The sequence below is a fragment of the Bombina bombina genome, unplaced genomic scaffold (genome assembly GCF_027579735.1).
Source record: "Bombina bombina isolate aBomBom1 unplaced genomic scaffold, aBomBom1.pri scaffold_2010, whole genome shotgun sequence".
NCBI classification, from domain to species: Eukaryota; Metazoa; Chordata; class Amphibia; order Anura; family Bombinatoridae; genus Bombina; species Bombina bombina.
Window position 1 is genome coordinate 23,753 of NW_026511107.1, and position 18,539 is coordinate 42,291.

General features: G+C 36.9%; 1 protein-coding gene across 1 annotated transcript in view; it reads left to right on the top strand.

Annotated features, from left to right (window-relative positions):
• Nucleotides 1-18,070, top strand: part of LOC128643608 (integrin beta-7-like) — a 36,916-nt gene extending 18,846 nt beyond the window's left edge. Inside the window, exons 5-8 of the mRNA XM_053696451.1 lie at nt 157-252; nt 2,983-3,072; nt 9,493-9,630; nt 17,867-18,070. Of these exons, the coding sequence (XP_053552426.1) occupies nt 157-252; nt 2,983-3,072; nt 9,493-9,630; nt 17,867-18,070 (528 nt within the window). The remainder of the gene's footprint in view (nt 1-156; nt 253-2,982; nt 3,073-9,492; nt 9,631-17,866) is intronic.
• The last annotated feature ends 469 nt before the right edge of the window (nt 18,071-18,539 follow it).

Below are 18,539 nucleotides of genomic sequence, written 5' to 3' on the forward strand. Positions count from 1 at the left end.
CAGCATTTTGAAATCTAAAGCCAGGTCATAATAATGGTCAATTTTAAGAGAAAACTAGATATTTTGTCATTTGAATGAAGTATTAGAAATGGTTAATGATATTGTACAATCCCTTGTGCTGACATGCTACAGGACTAAACTATGTGTCCTTTACAGGATTATCCATCAGTGGGACATCTTGCTCAGATCCTATCGGAAGCTAACATTCAGCCTATATTTGCAGTTACCAGCAATTATATCTCTATATACCAGGTATGTGAGTGTACATGGGGCTCAGTATTCACGTCATGGGCTTAATCTTATTCGCTTTAAGCTTGATACAGTGTGAGCAGCTTTTACAATAAACAACTATAAGGTTAGTATGTAAATAAAGCAGAAATAGATCAGAATGACCAGCGTGCCACTATAACAATTTGTAAAAATACAAAATACCAGTGCTTGATTAGTTCTGATTGCATTTCCAGATGAGTTATTTACAGAGTTTATGTTTTATAGCTCCGATGTGCACCTTAATCATTATACATACAGCCGAATTACACTAAGTGCTAGATTACAAGTGATAAGATAGGGAGGAAGAGGAAGTGATGTATGTATAGCATGATTAAGGACATGTAGTCCGAAACGTTGCTGCTGTTTTTTGTGCTTTTGGCTGCAATAAAGATTTGGTAATTATTACCTTTTGGAGTGCTGCTATTTTTTGAACATTTGGATATTGACACAGGATTGTGCATTGCCCTGTTATAACTTGCACCCAATACAGGTAGCCCTCAGTTTACGCCGGGGTTAGGTTCCAGAAGGAATGGTTGTAAATCGAAACCGTTGTAAACTGTAACCCAATTTATAATGTAAGTCAATGGGAAGTGAGGGAGTTAGGTTCCAGGCCCCTCTCAAAATTGTCATAAGTAACACCTAAACATTATTTTTAAAGCTTTGAAATAAAGACTTTAAATGCTAAGCAGCATTTTAAACCTAATAAAATAATCACACAACACAGAATATATAATTAAACTAAGTTAAATGAACAAAAACATTTGCTAAACTGCATTATAAACCTAATAAAATAATCACACAACACAGACTTTACTTGCATTTTTCTGCAAACAGTTCTTTCTATACATTTCAATCTGGACTGATTTATAGACAGGAAGATCTTGTTCCTTTGAAAACTGCTTGATAGCTCAGGTCTAGTTACACAAATTAATTTCAGCTTGCTTGGCTTGCATATCTTTGCTGCAACACAAGCAGACAGCTCCGCCTACTGGCTATTTTAATCAATGCACTGCTTCTCAATGCTTTTCAATAGCAGTCACATGACTGAAAAAAAAGGTTGTTATTCTGAAACGGCTTAAATTGAACCGTTGTAAACAGAGGGCCACCTGTATTACCACAGTGTGTGCTGGACTTTCTGCTTTTCTCTAGATTACAAGTGAGGCACAAAACTGTTTTGCGCAAGCGATATTGTCTTTTTAATTGTGCTGATATTACAAGTTTAGCGAAATCACGATTGCGCTAGCGCAATTGCCATTTATGCTTCGATCCTTACCGCGATCTCAGAGCTGTGGTTAACTGTGGCTGTGTGTGTGTGTGTGAGTGGCTGTGTGTGTGTGAGGGAGAGTGGCTGTGTGTGTGTGAGGGAGAGTGACTGTGTGTGTGTGTGTGTGTGTGTGTGTGGGAGAGTGACTGTGTGTGTGAGGGAGAGTGGCTGTGTGTGTGTGAGTGGGAGTGGCTGTGTGTGTGAGGGAGAGTGGCTGTGTGTTGGTAAGGGAGAGTGGCTGTGTGTGGGTAAGGGAGAGTGTGTGTTTGAGAATGTGAAGGAGAGTGTGTATGTGAGTGGGAGGGATAGTGGCTGTGTGTGTGAGGGAGAGTGATTGTGTATGTGTGTGTGTGTGTGAGGGAAAGTGGCTGTGTGTCTGTGTGTGAGGGAGAGTGGCTGTGAGAGGGAGAGTGGATGTATGTGTGTGTGTGAGGGAGGAGTGGCTGTGTGTGTGTGTGAGGGAGAGTGGTTGTGTGTGTGAGGTAGAGTGGCTGTGTTTGTGTGTGTGAGTAAGGGAGAGTGGCTGTGTGTGTGAGTAAGGGAGAGTGGCTGTATGTGGGTAAGGGAGAGTGTGTGTTTGAGAATGTGAGGGAGATTGAGTGTGTGAATATCTATGTGCGAGTTTGTGTATGTGTGTAATTATGTTTTCTAGTGCAGCAGGACAGTGCACACATTTTTTGGTCACTTTCCCAAAATTTGTACAGGTAAAAAAATTTGCGCCTAGTGCTCAAAAAAATTGAACATTGGCCACTTGTAATCTAGCTCTATGGGGCCCATTTATAAAGCTCCGAACGGAGCTTGTGGGCCCGTGTTTCTGGCGAGTCTTCAGACTTGCCAGAAACACCAGTTATGAAGCAGCGGTCTAAAGACCGCAGCTTAATAACCCTGTCCGCGCCTGCTCTGATTAGATGGACAGGAATCGCCGGAAATCAACCCGATCGAGTACGATCGGGTTGATTGACACCTCCCTGCTGGCAGGAGGCGGCGTTGCACCAGCAGCTCTTGTGAGCTGCTGGGGCAATGTTAAATGCGGAGAGTGTATTGCTCTCTGCATTCAGCGAGGTCTTGCGGACCTGATCTGCACTGTCGGATCATGTCCGCAAGATCTTTCATAAATAGGCCCCTATATGTTTTTTTTTCTTTGGAACATAAGAGGTTTAATACAACAATTACGCAGAATGTGAGAAGAAAGTATTTTTTTAAAAACAAGAACAAATAGAAACCATCCAACAAATTTGTCCCAAGATTTTGCTTTTACTCTGGGAATTTGTTTGATTTGCACTTTTGTGCATTATTTTGACTCTTATATCGGTATTCAAATTGTAAATCACACAGCTTTATTAACGTTGTTCGTTTGTGTATATTAAAATGAATAAAACACTGTAGGTGTTCTGCTGCTGAAGCTTGTGTGACATCTTTATGCTCTCCTATCTGTCATATGTTTACAGCAACTGAGTGAACTCATTCCAAAATCTGTGGTGGGTGAATTAAAAGAAGATTCAAGCAATGTGGTAAATCTGATTTCTGAAGCTTATAATGTGAGTATTTATATTTCTCTCGAGCCGTATACAATGGGTCTTAAGAAAACAAGCTATGCCTCTTAACTTAAAGGGACATTCCAGCCAAAATTAGAATCCACATGGATCTATTTCAGTTTTGAATAAAAGCATTTTTGTGATATACATGTATTAGCAAAAGTGTTTCAGAAGTGTATTTAAGTATGCACTGTGCACCAGCATTTTAAGCACAGCACGTGCTCAGTGAGCCTAAGGTGCTTGTACTATCTGGTAATTGCTCAATTTGTTAATCGCTGACTTGATACAAGCCCCACTGGTGCTTTGAGCAGCTGCAATATTTAAACTGCTGGTGCACTGAGAATATCTAGCTATGCTTCACCTGCACGTGCAGAGAAAAATGTTAACACTTAAACAGTAATAACTTTTACTAGAAATATTTTTTCCTATACGTGTATATTGCAGATATGTTTCTATTCAAAGATGTAATTCATCTATGTGCATTTAAATTTTGACCGGAATGTCCCTTTAACTATCCAACATGTAACATCGATTTGTTCCAAAAGAAAATATGTCACTTAAAATTAGGGCGATTGAACTTAAACTCTACAGCTCTTCTTCTAACACATTTGAATTCATACTCAAAAACATTGGCCTAGATTCATAGATGCTTGTGATGTTTGCAAGTTGCCTATCATGTTTAAATGAATTAACCACAGCTTTACAAATATTTCCCATAGATTTGATAAGTGGGCTTTCTTTCCTTTAAAATGACATAAACCCAATATTTTTCTTTCATGATTTAGATAGAGAATATATTTTTAAACAACTTTCCAATTTACTTCTATTACCAAATTTGTTTCTTGTTATCCTCTGTTGAAAAGCAGTATGGTAGTTTCAGGAGCGTGCACGTGTCTACAGTACTATGTAGTAGCAGTTTTACAAGAATTGTACAAAGGCCCTAGATAGCAGCACTATTTCCTGCTATGTAGTGCTGCAGACATGTGCACTCTACCTATCTAGATATCTCTTCAACAAAAGGAATTACATGAGAACAAAGCAAATTTGATAATAGAAGTAAATTGGAAACTTTTTTTTAAATTGTATGCTCTGTTTGAATTATGAAATAAAAATGTTGTGTTTCGTGTCCCTTTAATATCCATAGTTTATATGAGTTGCCCAATATGTGATATCTCGCACCTGAAAGAGAACCTCTTACATAGCAGAAAAACAAGTGCAACCGCAACAACTTTGGAAACACACTTAAAGGGACAGTAAAGTGACATTTTAAACAACTTTTCAATTTACTTATATTATTTAATTTGTTTCCTTCTCTTGCTATCCTTTACTGAAAGGTTTATCTAGGAAAGCTCAGGAGCAGCAAAGAACCTAGGTTCTAGCTGCTGATTGGTGGCGGCATATATATATATATATATATATATATATATATATATATGGGGGGAGTTGAATTGTGAGGGAGGGCACCCAACACAATAAAAGTTAGCGCTGTGTATTTCTGTTTAACTGGAATGTGAGTTAGGGAACCTGGAAATGCAGCTGTCAATCAGGGGGAGTGAAGGCATTGTCCACTCAAAAGAGAGTGGAGCAATCCTGACAAACAAAAACTGGTATGAAAAAAGAGGGGAAAACAGCACTTATCCTAGGGACTAATCCCTGATCTCACTAATAATAATAATAATAAGATGGTTATAAATAAATATAGGTGTACACAATTACATGAAGACACTCTATCTAGTTATATAAAATCACAATGTGATGTCACTTATATTAAGAGTGATAGTAATAGTAATAGCGATAGAGTGCCGGACCTGCGGAGCTGGAGCACAAAGAGAACAGACCACCAGCCTCTATCGCAGAGCTTTCCAAACTTTTCATGTTGGCGACACACTTTTTTAGACCTTCATCATTTCGCAACACAGTAATTCAGTTGTACTGGCAAACAGGAGGTTAAACTAACTTGTTTTAAGAGATACGGACACATACATAAATTATATAATAATATAATAAAATATATTTTCAAGTAACAGTAAGTATGTGAAAGAATTAAAAAAAAAAGTTTAACACCACCAATAGCTACTTACTATTTTAATGGGATGCATGAGGTTGATGGGATGAACACAATTTCTGAATATTTGGTGGAATATTAAAGACATTTGCATTTCTTCATGAAGCATTTTTAAGCTTCCACTTCCTATCCATATATCAAAAGCAGGAGCAGCAATGCACTACTGGGAGCTAGCTGCAAAAAACAACCCTTTGACTTCTGACTTCAGCTCAGCGTTTAAGTTGCCGCCCTCAGAGCTCGATGAGTCCGATTGACTACTGCCTGTGCTGCAAACACACTGCTGTCACACTCACTGACTACACGTGCAATCACAAGCCAATTAAGGAGACTACACGTGCAGTCAGGAGCCAATGTGCCGCCAATCGGAATAGTTTCCGTTCCCATTGAGCTGCACCAATAGGTTAAGATGATCTGTGACCCCCCCTAGGTATCAATCATGTGTCAACCATGTGGTATGCATAGCAGGCAGACGGAAAGTCAGAAACAAAAAAAACTAATTTAAAAATAAAATTTAAAAATATTTGTGCTGAAGCATGGACTGAAGGTCCATACTCTAAGAGGAGAAAGGCACATACTCTAAGAGGAGAAGGACACTACCACTTGGCTCTACTACCACTACCACGCCAGGACCACGGAAGTTTCACACTTACAAGAGGCGGCAACTTACCTCATATGATTGAGGTTTGTTCTAGTAAGTGTAATACCTACCAGATTTCCCGCTTACTACACATTTGATATTTAGTCTCTATTTGAGACAACCTAATTGACTGTTCACTTTATGGTTTTAACCATCTATCGCTATTACTTTTACTATCACTCTTAATATAAGTGACATCACATTGTGATTTTATATAACTAGATAGAGTGTCTTCATGTAATTGTGTACACCTATATTTATTTATAACCATCTTATTATTATACAACAAAAACAGAGTTATTATGTATATGATATTTCTGGGATTGCAAGAGACTTTCCTTTTGAGTTGGAAAGCACATAAAAAAAACAAAGGGAAAAAATATAAAATATAGGTGTATTGTGGGATTTTTACATAGGTTTTCTCAAGGAGACTTTCTGTATCAAACAGTAAACCATTTTCCTGGCTGAGTCCACCTCTTCCTCAGTGTCAGGTGGAGTATTGTTGTCCCAAAATATAACAAGCTTTAATCAACTGCTTAGAGGCCCAACTCACCACAAACCCTTACCGGTGCACTGCAAATTTAACACAGTAAAAAAGCAGGAGCTAGCAGTAAGACAAAAATGAAACTAAACTTAGATGCTAAACTCTCTATAGTATTTTAATCAGCACCTACAAGCATAATAATAAGTAATTATTAGAGATTAACTGTAAATGTATTAATCTAAATACTAAAGGAGAACATACCTTAGTTAAAGTTTGGTCTCGCTATCCAGACGAAGACAAGCTTGGAAAAGCAGTACAGAATCATAAAACAAATGCAGGGTCCAAAAACAAGTTATAGTCGAATACCAAGTCAATCCAAAAAAAGGGGTTAATACAAAAAGTTATGTCAGGGGAAGACAAAATTAAACTGGTATAGTCAAACAACAAACTGCCAGAGTAAAGGTGAGAAAACTCAATACACAAGCAGCATCATGCCGCGAACACATAGCTAATATAGACTGCTACAGTTAAAGGGACATGAAACCCAAAAAATTTCTTTCAGGAATCGGGTAGAGAATACAATTTTAAACAACATTTCCTATTTACTTCTATTATCAAATTTGGTTCATTCTTTAGGTACCCTTTGTTGAAGAAATTGCACTGCACATGGGTGAGCTAATCACACAAAAGCATCTATGTGCAGCCACCAATCAGCAGCTACAGAGCATATTTAGATATGCTTTTCAACAAAGGATATCAAGCAAATGAAGCAAATTAGATAACAGAAGTAAATTGGAAAGTTGTTTCAAATTGCATGTTCTTTTCATGAAGTAAAAAAAAGGTTGTGTTTCACGTCCCTTTAAGGCCTAATTGATCTTCCAGTCCTCCTTAAAGGTACAGCACGCCTTACTGCAGCAGAGACAGAAATCAATCCTCTAAAAAAAGTGCCTATTATGGCACTTTCAGAGACCATATTCAGGGACAATATATCCGTCCAGAGCAGACGTAAAACCTGACAGATGATTAATTTACTAATGATTATTTAACATCTGATGTATGCAGGTTATTTCATATAACCAATAGCAATAATGCATGGCATGTGCAATATTTATATATAATATTGATACATTTTATAATTGCAAGTGTCAAATTACAGATATTTACACACAAAAAAGTTCTTATTTGGATTGACCCGCTTTTCCTAAAATGTTTGTCTTAACAAGCACACTCTCCAAAAGGAATTACACACACTCTAAGAAAAATCACAAGTTTATTACATGAAACAGCTAATGACAAATGCCATCATCAGTGTAACTAGCAATGTTTACAGAGAAACAAAATAAACAAATATTACCCTTGTCTGTGAAGCTTCACAGCTGTATGACACATAGGTTTGTACTTGTCCCTTTGTCCCCTCCATTGCTTCAAATTCATGCTGCTGTAGCCGTTGTTTCACCATAAACAATGCTGACCAATAGGGATCTGTACTTTGGCTCCATTCCAACTAAGGCTACGGCAATCTATATTTTGATCTCAGAAGTCTCACTTCACTCCTCCTCTAGCTGAATACCCCTAGTTCTTATATATATTGTACTTGTAGGCAATCTTTATATGTTTACAGTATACAGTATAATTAGCTTATTGTTCACATGCCATTCTTAGAAATTGTTCTTTAAACTCTTACCACCCTAACGGTTGCTCAGATGAATGATCTTACAGAATTGTCCCTGTGCAAAGCAATATATAAGAGAGGTGTAAGTGTAATCTGACTTCCAGTGTGCACGCCGCCCTGTATTGTTATAAATGGAAACTGTAATAAAACAACACGGATTAAATCAGCAAGTAGGAAATTCACAGAATGTTGGCAAAATTAACATTGCTTAAAGGGACATGAAACCCAAAAAATATTTCATGGTTCAGATAGAGAATACATTTTTAAATCAACTTTTGCTTCATTCTCTTGGCATTCTTTGCTGAAAAGCATACCTAGGTATGGTCAGGAGGAACAATGCACTACTGGGAATTAGTTGCTGATTGGTGGCTGCACTTAGCTAGCTCCCAGTGGTGCATTATTGCGCATTCAACGAAGAATGTCAAGAGAGTGAAGCAAATTTGATATTATAAGTACATTTGAATGTTGCTTAAAATTGTATGCTCTATCTAAATCATGAAAGAAAATAAATAGAGTATTTTTGTTTGCTGCTTACAGTAGAAATACTTTGGGCATTTTTACCATTATAATCCTGAGAGGTTACCACTGAATACAAGAATTCCAACATGTTTTTTTTATATTTACAATGGCTAATTATCATCATAAATAGTGTTATAAAATACAGATGATATAGATGTATTTATTCATAACTTAATAGTTATTTTTTATTTATTATATTATCACTAGGTTTTAGAGATAATATACAATATTTGCACTGTGGGTAGCAGCTAAAAATGTACCATGTGAGCTCAGATGCTCCCTGCTGGCATTTATCAGTATTACACATGTTGGTACCGTATATAAAAACAATGCAACAATTATAGCGAACAACTAAATGTAAATCTCTCTCTCTCATATATATGTGTGTATATATAAAATCAACTCTTCAATGTCCTCATATTTGAAGTGATAACATTCTCCTCTTAAAGGGATATTGTAGCCAAAACTGGAATTCACATGGATGCATTTCCGATTTGAATAGAAGCATTATTGTAATATACATGTATTAGCAAAAATGCTTCTAACAAAAAGCTATAGCTGTTTCAAATGTGTATTTAAGTATGCACCGTGCACCAGCATTTAAAACACAGCACTTAATCAGAGAGCCTAAGGTGATTGTACCATCTGTTAATGACTCAATTTGTTAATTGCTGACATAATGCAAACCCCACTGGTGCTCTGAACAGCTGTAGTATTTTAAATGCTGGTGCACTGAGAATATATATATTTTGACCGGAATATCCCTTTAAGTTTAATATTGTTAACAAAATACATTTCTTAATGTAATACCTCTTTACTTTTTGAGAATATAGGCTCTGTTATTTTATAAATTATTTGTATATATATATATATATATCAGTATGATATGTGTTCTTAATTAAAAAAAAAATATGATTTATATGTCTCTTTAATATATATTTTTGATACTGTGAAATGAATTAGCTTTTGCTGTACCTAGTTTGCCTCAATGCCTGTATTTACTTACAAATGTAAAGACAACCATCCCTGTTTTGTTTTCTGCCCAGAATTTATCATCCACAGTGAACCTTGTTCATGTGAATCTTCCTAAGGGACTTCATATAACGTATGACTCCCACTGCAGCAGCGCTACTTCATACGGGCAGCTAACAGCAGAGTGTTCTGATGTCCGAATCAACCAAGCGGTAGGCAAGGAAAGCAAACATTATCTTTATATTATACACAAGTTAATCCCATGTAAAATCTGAGCTTTAACTTCAGATGTGCAAGGTGTGAGGCTGTTAAACTGCATTAGGTTTACTTCCTAAGGTTCCTTTTACAACAATGTTTGAGCTTTTCATTTAGCGTTGTGTTTGCGTGGCTGAATGGGGCACGGCAGGCGAAATTAAACTTTAAAAGGACAGTGTACTGTAAAATTGTTTTTTATTTAATGTGTTTCCAATAACTTTTTTTTACAAACTGAAGAGTATAAAATGTTTGATAATTTGCTTTTTAAGGTTTATTTGTGTATATAAAAGCTGGTTTTGTGTTTTGAAGCCACAACCTCATAAAGTGGGTTAAAGGGATATTAAACCCAATTTTTTTTTTTCTTTCGTGATTCAGATAGAGCATGACATTTTAAGCAACTTTCTAATTTGACCATATTATCATTTTTTCTTCATTCTCTTAGTATGCTTTGTTGAATGAGCAGCAATGCTGACTGAACACATGAGTGAGCCAATGACAATCAGTATATACATGCAGCCACCAATCAGCAGCTAGAACCTAGGTTCCTTACTGCTCCTGAGCTTTCATAGATAAACCTTTCAGCAAAGGATAACAAGAGAAGGAAGCAAATTAAATAATATACTTAAACTGGAAAGTTGTTTAAAATTGGATTCTCTATTTGAACCATGAAAGAAAAAAATTGGGTTTCATGTCTCTTTAAGCTTGTAGGTATCATCAGTTCTCATTACTTTATCACATATACATGCTTATTTATCTTATATCTGTCTGTAAACCAAAGACCAATACTTGGAAAATTAACATTTTATTACCTTATACCCCACTGGGAGTGTAACTTCTTCTGCTGGCTGTGTTTACACAGTTTATCTATAGCTTGGGCCTAAGGACAGAAACTTTCAGAATAATTGGGGATACCACAGGCTAAATCAACTATTTCAAATTCCAATATAAGGGTAAAGGAAATACTTGTAAACAATTTAATACACTCCAGAAGGTGAAGTGGATCATTGGGGACAAATCAAAGGGGAGAACACTGTTGAGTAAACTGCCCCTTTAATGAATTTACATTGTTCTGTTGGTATTCTTTCTTGCAACATAGGTCCTTTGCATGTCATCATACTAAAATAGGCTCAGTAGCATGCACATTTCTTCAGCACTACATGTGTAACATAGTTGCAAATACTGCTGCCACATAATGCTGAAAATCAAAAGGAGCCATATTACTACTTCCAATAGGTAACTAGGATACAACATCATGGAGGAAAAAATAATGTGGCCAGTAAAATCTATCAAATATCGCTAGATGGGGTTAGGGTTATTATTAGGTTAAGGTTAGTGTTACACACTTGGATGGGTTACAATAAATTGCAAAATAAAAGACATAACATATGATTCCACCAAATCAGTGTGAATTGTGCAATGACAATACTGCTGGCTGTGATATTTTATTACCAAGCATTTATCAAGTAAGCACTTTTTATTGACAACATTGAGGGTGCAATATTATGGCCACAACATTCTTAATGAAAGCCCATATATACCTTGAATGGAAGATGAGAAGGTTTAAAATACAGACCGCTAGATTTAGAGTTTGGCGATAGCCGTCAAAACCAGCGTTAGAGGCTCCTAACGCTGGTTTTGGGCTACCGCTGGTATTTAGAGTCAGTCAGGAAAGGGTCTAACGCTCACTTTGCAGCCGCGACTTTTCCATACCGCAGATCCCCTTACGTCAATTGCGTATCCTATCTTTTCAATGGGATCTTTCTAATGCCGGTATTTAGAGTCGTGGCTGAAGTGAGCGTTAGAAATCTAACGACAAAACTCCAGCCGCAGAAAAAAACAGGAGTTAAGAGCTTTCTGGGCTAATGCCGGTTCATAAAGCTCTTAACTACTGTGCTCTAAAGTACACTAACACCCATAAACGACCTATGTACCCCTAAACCGAGGCCCCCCACATCGCCGCCACTCTATTAAAATTTTTTAACCCCTAATCTGCCGACCGCACACCGCCGCCACCTACGTTATACATATGTACCCCTAATCTGCTGCCCCTAATACCGCCGACACCTACATAATATTTATTAACCCCTAATCTGCCGCCCCCGCTATCGCTGACACCTGCATATTTTTTTTAACCCCTAATCTGCCGCTCCGTACACCGCCGCAACCTACATTATACCTATGTACCCCTAATCTGCTGCCCCTAACACAGCCGACCCCTATATTATATTTATTAACCCCTAATCTGCCGCCCCCCAACGTCGCCTCCACCTACCTACAATTATTAACCCCTAATCTGCCGACCGGACCACACCGCTACTATAATAAATGTATTAACCCCTAAAGCTAAGTCTAACCCTAACACTAACACCCCCCCTAAGTTAAATATAATTTAAATCTAACAAATAAATTAACTCTTATTAAATAAATTATTCCTATTTAAAGCTAAATACTTACCTGTAAAATAAACCCTAATATAGCTACAATATAAATTATAATTATATTGTAGCTATTTTAGGATTAATATTTATTTTACAGGCAACTTTGTAATTATTTTAACCAGGTACAATAGCTATTAAATAGTTAATAACTATTTAATAGTTACCTAGTTAAAATAATTACAAAATTACCTGTAAAATAAATCCTAACCTAAGTTACAATTAAACCCTACACTATCAATAAATAAATTAAATAAACTACCTACAATTATCTACAATTAAACCTAACACTACACTATCAATAAATTAATTAAATACAATACCTACAAATAAATACAATGAAATAAACTAACTAAAGTACAAAAAATAAAAAAGAACTAAGTTACAAAAAATAAAAAAATATTTACAAACATTAGAAAAATATTACAACAATTTTAAACTAATTACACCTACTCTAAGCCCCCTAATAAAATAACAAAGACCCCCAAAATAAAAAAATGCCCTACCCTATTCTAAAATTAAAATAGGAAAGCTCTTTTACCTTACCTGCCCTGAAAAGGGCCCTTTGCGGGGCATGCCCCAAAGAATTCAGCTCTTTTGCCTGCAAAAAAAAAACATACAATACCCCCCCCCAACATTACAACCCACCACCCACATACCCCTAATCTAACCCAAACCCCCCTTAAATAAACTTAACACTAAGCCCCTGAAGATCTCCCTACCTTGTCTTCACCACGCCGGGATCACCGATCGATCCAGAAGAGCTTCCGATGTCTTGATCCAAGCCCATGCGGGGGGCTGAAGATGTCCATGATCCGGCTGAAGTCTTCATCCAAGCGGGAGCTGAAGAGGTCCATGATCCGACTGAAGTCTTCTATCAAGTGGCATCTTCAATCTTCTTTCTTCCGGATCCATGTAGTTCATCCCGCCGACGCGGAACATCCATCTTCACCGACGACTTCCCGACGAATGACGGTTCCTTTAAGGGACGTCATCCAAGATGGCGTCCCTCGAATTCCGATTGGCTGATAGGATTCTATCAGCCAATCGGAATTAAGGTAGGAAAATTCTGATTGGCTGATGGAATCAGCCAATCAGATTCAAGTTCAATCCGATTGGCTGATCCGATCAGCCAATCAGATTGAGCTTGCATTCTATTGGCTGATCGGAACAGCCAATAGAATGCAAGCTCAATCTGATTGGCTGATCGGATCAGCCAATCGGATTGAACTTGAATCTGATTGGCTGATTCCATCAGCCAATCAGAATTTTCCTACCTTAATTCCGATTGGCTGATAGAATCCTATCAGCCAATCGGAATTCGAGGGACGCCATCTTGGATGATGTCCCTTAAAGGAACCGTCATTCGTCGGGAAGTCGTCGGTGAAGATGGATGTTCCGCGTCGGCGGGATGAACTACATGGATCCGGAAGAAAGAAGATTGAAGATGCCGCTTGATAGAAGACTTCAGTCGGATCATGGACCTCTTCAGCTCCCGCTTGGATGAAGACTTCAGCCGAATCATGGACATCTTCAGCCCCCCGCTTGGGCTTGGATCAAGACATCGGAGGCTCTTCTGGATCGATCGGTGAACCCGGCGTGGTGAAGACAAGGTAGGGAGATCTTCAGGGGCTTAGTGTTAGGTTTATTTAAGGGGGGTTTGGGTTAGATTAGGGGTATGTGGGTGGTGGGTTGTAATGTTGGGGGGGGGGTATTGAATGTTTTTTTTTTACAGGCAAAAGAGCTGAATTCTTTGGGGCATGCCCCGCAAAGGGCCCTTTTCAGGGCTGGTAAGGTAAAAGAGCTTTTCTTTTTTAATTTTAGAATAGGGTAGGGCATTTTTTTTATTTTGGGGGTCTTTGTTATTTTATTAGGGGGCTTAGAGTAGGTGTAATTAGTTTAAAATTGTTGTAATATTTTTCTAATGTTTGTAAATATTTTTTTATTTTTTGTAACTTAGTTCTTTTTTATTTTTTGTACTTTAGTTAGTTTATTTCATTGTATTTATTTGCAGGTATTGTATTTAATTAATTTATTGATAGTGTAGTGTTAGGTTTAATTGTAGATAATTGTAGGTAGTTTATTTAATTTATTTATTGATAGTGTAGTGTTAGGTTTAATTGTAACTTAGGTTAGGATTTATTTTACAGGTAATTTTGTAATTATTTTAACTAGGTAGCTATTAAATAGTTATTAACTATTTAATAGCTATTGTACCTGGTTAAAATAAATACAAAGTTGCCTGTAAAATAAATATTAATCCTAAAATAGCTACAATATAATTATAATTTATATTGTAGCTATATTAGGATTTATTTTACAGGTAAGTATTTAGCTTTAAATAGGAATAATTTATTTAATAAGAGTTAATTTATTTAGTTAGATTTAAATTATATTTAACTTAGGGGGGTGTTAGGGTTAGACAGCTTTAGGGGTTAATACATTTATTAGAGTAGCGGTTCGGTGCGGTCGGCAGATTAGGGGTTAATTATTGTAGGTAGGTGGAGGCGACGTTGGGGGCGTTAGATTAGGGGTTAATAAATAAAATATAGGGGTCGGCGGTGTTAGGGGCAGCAGATTAGGGGTACATAGGGATAACGTAGGTTGCGGCGGTGTACAGAGCGGCAGATTAGGGGTTAATAATAATATGCAGGGGTCAGCGATAGCGGGGGCGGCAGATTAGGGGTTAATAAGTGTAAGGTTAGGGGTGTTTAGACTCGGGGTACACGTTAGGGTGTAAGGTGCAGACTTAGGAAGTGTTTCCCCATAGGAAACAATGGGGCTGCGTTAGGAGCTGAACGCTGCTTTTTTGCAGGTGTTAGGTTTTTTTTTCAGCTCAAACAGCCCCATTGTTTCCTATGGGGGAATCGTGCACAAGCACGTTTTTGAAGCTGGCCGCGTCCGTAAGCACCGCTGGTATCGAGAGTTGCAGTGGCGGTAAATTATGCTCTACGCTCCCTTTTTGGAGCCTAACGCACTGAAAACGCAGCCATTCTGTGAACTCTAAATACCAGCGGTATTTAAAAGGTGCGGGGGGGAAAAAGCATGCGTTAGCTACGCGGGTCGTTACCGACAAAACTCTAAATCTAGCCGTTAATTAGTATATGTATACAACCAAAAGGTATGTCATACATGCTCTTACAGGTGATATATATATATATATATATATATATATATATATATATATATATATATATATACATACAGTCATGGCCAAAAATATTGGCACCCCTGCATTTCTGTCAGATAATGCACCACTTCGCCCAGAAAATTGTTGCAATCACAAATGTTTAGACATTCTTATGTTTATTTATTTTGTTTGTATTGGTATGACACAAAAAAGTGGAGAAAAAAGAGCCAAATCTGACACATACCACGCAAAACTCCAAAAATGTATCCTTTGTTGAAAAGAATACCCAGGTTGGTTCCTGAGCTGGGACCTAGCTGCTGATGTCAAGTTATTTACGAAGTTTATATGTTCTTTTTTGTGATTTTGCACAGATTTCAAGGTAATACTGAGCTTACCTCGTTACCTTAAGCTTTAATGTTTTACATCTAATATTTATTTTTAGTTGTCCTAAATAATAATAACAAAAAATGTCCTCAGTTTTTTTCATTTTGTTTTGTGAGGGGGGGGGGGGGGGGGCTTCAGGTTTTTGTGCTTACAGGCACCTGAAATGTAAATCCGGCCCTGCGTGTGTGCATGTATGTGTTTATGTATGTGATCTGTATGTATGTATAGTGTGTGTGATCTGTATGTATGTATAGTGTGTGTGATCTGTATGTATGTATAGTGTGTGTGATCTGTATGTATGTATAGTGTGTGTGATCTGTATGTATGTATAGTGTGTGTGATCTGTATGTATAGTGTGTGTGATCTGTATGTATAGTGTGTGTGATCTGTATGTATAGTGTGTGTGATCTGTATGTATGTATAGTGTGTGTGATCTGTATGTATGTATAGTGTGTGTGATCTGTATGTATAGTGTGTGTGATCTGTATGTATAGTGTGTGTGATCTGTATGTATGTATAGTGTGTGTGATCTGTATGTATGTATAGTGTGTGTGATCTGTATGTATGTATAGTGTGTGTGATCTGTATGTATGTATAGTGTGTGTGATCTGTATCTATGTATAGTGTGTGTGATCTGTATGTATGTATAGTGTGTGTGATCTGTATGTATGTATAGTGTGTGTGATCTGTATGCATGTATAGTGTGTGTGATCTGTATGTATGTATAGTGTGTGTGATATGTATGTATGTATAGTGTGTGTGATCTGTATGTATGTATAGTGTGTGTGATCTGTATGTATGTATAATGTGTGTGATATGTATGTATGTATAGTGTGTGTGATCTGTATGTATGTGTAGTGTGTGTGATCTGTATGTATGTATAGTGTGTGTTATCTGTATGTATGTATAGTGTGTGTGATCTGTATGTATGTATAGTGTGTGTGATCTGTATCTATGTATAGTGTGTGTGATCTGTATCTATGTATAGTGTGTGTGATCTGTATGTATGTATAGTGTGTGTGATCTGTATGTATGTATAGTGTGTGTGATCTGTATGTATGTATAGTGTGTGTGATCTGTATGTATGTATAGTGTGTGTGATCTGTATGTATGTATAGTGTGTGTGATCTGTATGCATGTATAGTGTGTGTGATCTGTATGTATGTATAGTGTGTGTTATCTGTATGTATGTATAGTGTGTGTGATCTGTATGTATGTATAGTGTGTGTGATCTGTATGTATAGTGTGTGTGATCTGTATGTATAGTGTGTGTGATCTGTATGTATGTATAGTGTGTGTGATCTGTATGTATAGTGTGTGTGATCTGTATGTATGTATAGTGTGTGTGATCTGTATGTATGTATAGTGTGTGTGATCTGTATGTATAGTGTGTGTTATCTGTATGTATGTATAGTGTGTGTGATCTGTATGTATGTATAGTGTGTGTGATATGTATGTATAGTGTGTGTGATCTGTATGTATGTATAGTGTGTGTGATCTGTATGTATGTATAGTGTGTGTGATCTGTATGTATGTATAGTGTGTGTGATATGTATGTATAGTGTGTGTGATCTGTATGTATGTATAGTGTATGTGATCTGTATGTATGTATAGTGTGTGTGATCTGTATGTATAGTGTGTGTGATCTGTATCTATGTATAGTGTGTGTGATATGTATGTATAGTGTGTGTGATCTGTATCTATGTATAGTGTGTGTGATATGTATGTATAGTGTGTGTGATCTGTATCTATGTATAGTGTGTGTGATATGTATGTATGTATAGTGTGTGTGATCTGTATGTATAGTGTGTGTGATCTGTATGTATGTATAGTGTGTGTGATATGTATGTATAGTGTGTGTGATCTGTATGTATGTATAGTGTGTGTGATCTGTATGTATGTATAGTGTGTGTGATCTGTATGTATGTATAGTGTGTGTGATCTGTATGTATGTATAGTGTGTGTGATATGTATGTATAGTGTGTGTGATCTGTATGTATGTATAGTGTGTGTGATCTGTATGTATGTATAGTGTGTGTGATCTGTATGTATGTATAGTGTGTGTGATCTGTATGTATGTATAGTGTGTGTGATCTGTATGTATGTATAGTGTGTGTGATCTGTATGTATGTATAGCGTGTGTGATAATTTACTCAGTCGTTCCACTCAGTGTAGACTAGATTATATACCTAAACATTATAGCTCACAGATATAATGCCACAGAGTTATTTATCTTCCCTGTAGATTGATTTTGAGATAACTCTGACAATGGATAAAAAGATGTGTCAGGAGGGGATGCAGAGTTTCCACCTTAAGGTGTTGGGCTTCAATGACGAAGTGAAGGTGGATGTGGAGCCTCTTTGTAACTGTGACTGTAAAGATGAAGAGGATTTGTCAAACTATTGCAGTGGAGGACATGGAAACTATAGTTGTGGCGTCTGCAGGTAACTACTGTAATTCTAGCAAGGTGTAAGAATATAGGTGTTAATCAAAGACAAAACTTTAAACTTTAAAGCGAGAATTTAATAAAAGAACCTCTCCTTTTTAAATTGACAACTAGCACAAAAGAAATAGAAAAGTAATGTCGCAAAATTTGAAACTGTTAGGATTTAAAGACTTTAAAAATACTACAATATTACTTACAGTGATTGTAAAGTTTAATGAATGAGTTCCCAATATTTAAAAATAATCTTAAAAACAGGGCCACTTTAATTAATTAAACTTTACAATGAAGCTTCTTTTAAAATACTTACCTTTGCTTTATGGAAAACAAACCAGCAATCCTCTGCCCCCATCTCCTACTGTATTTAGCATATTGATGACGAATCCGGCTTCCTCCAATCATTGCGTGCCTCACAAGCTGGATGCCAAAGGGGGCACGCAACAAGGATCGCCAGTCTGTTTTCAATAAAGCAAA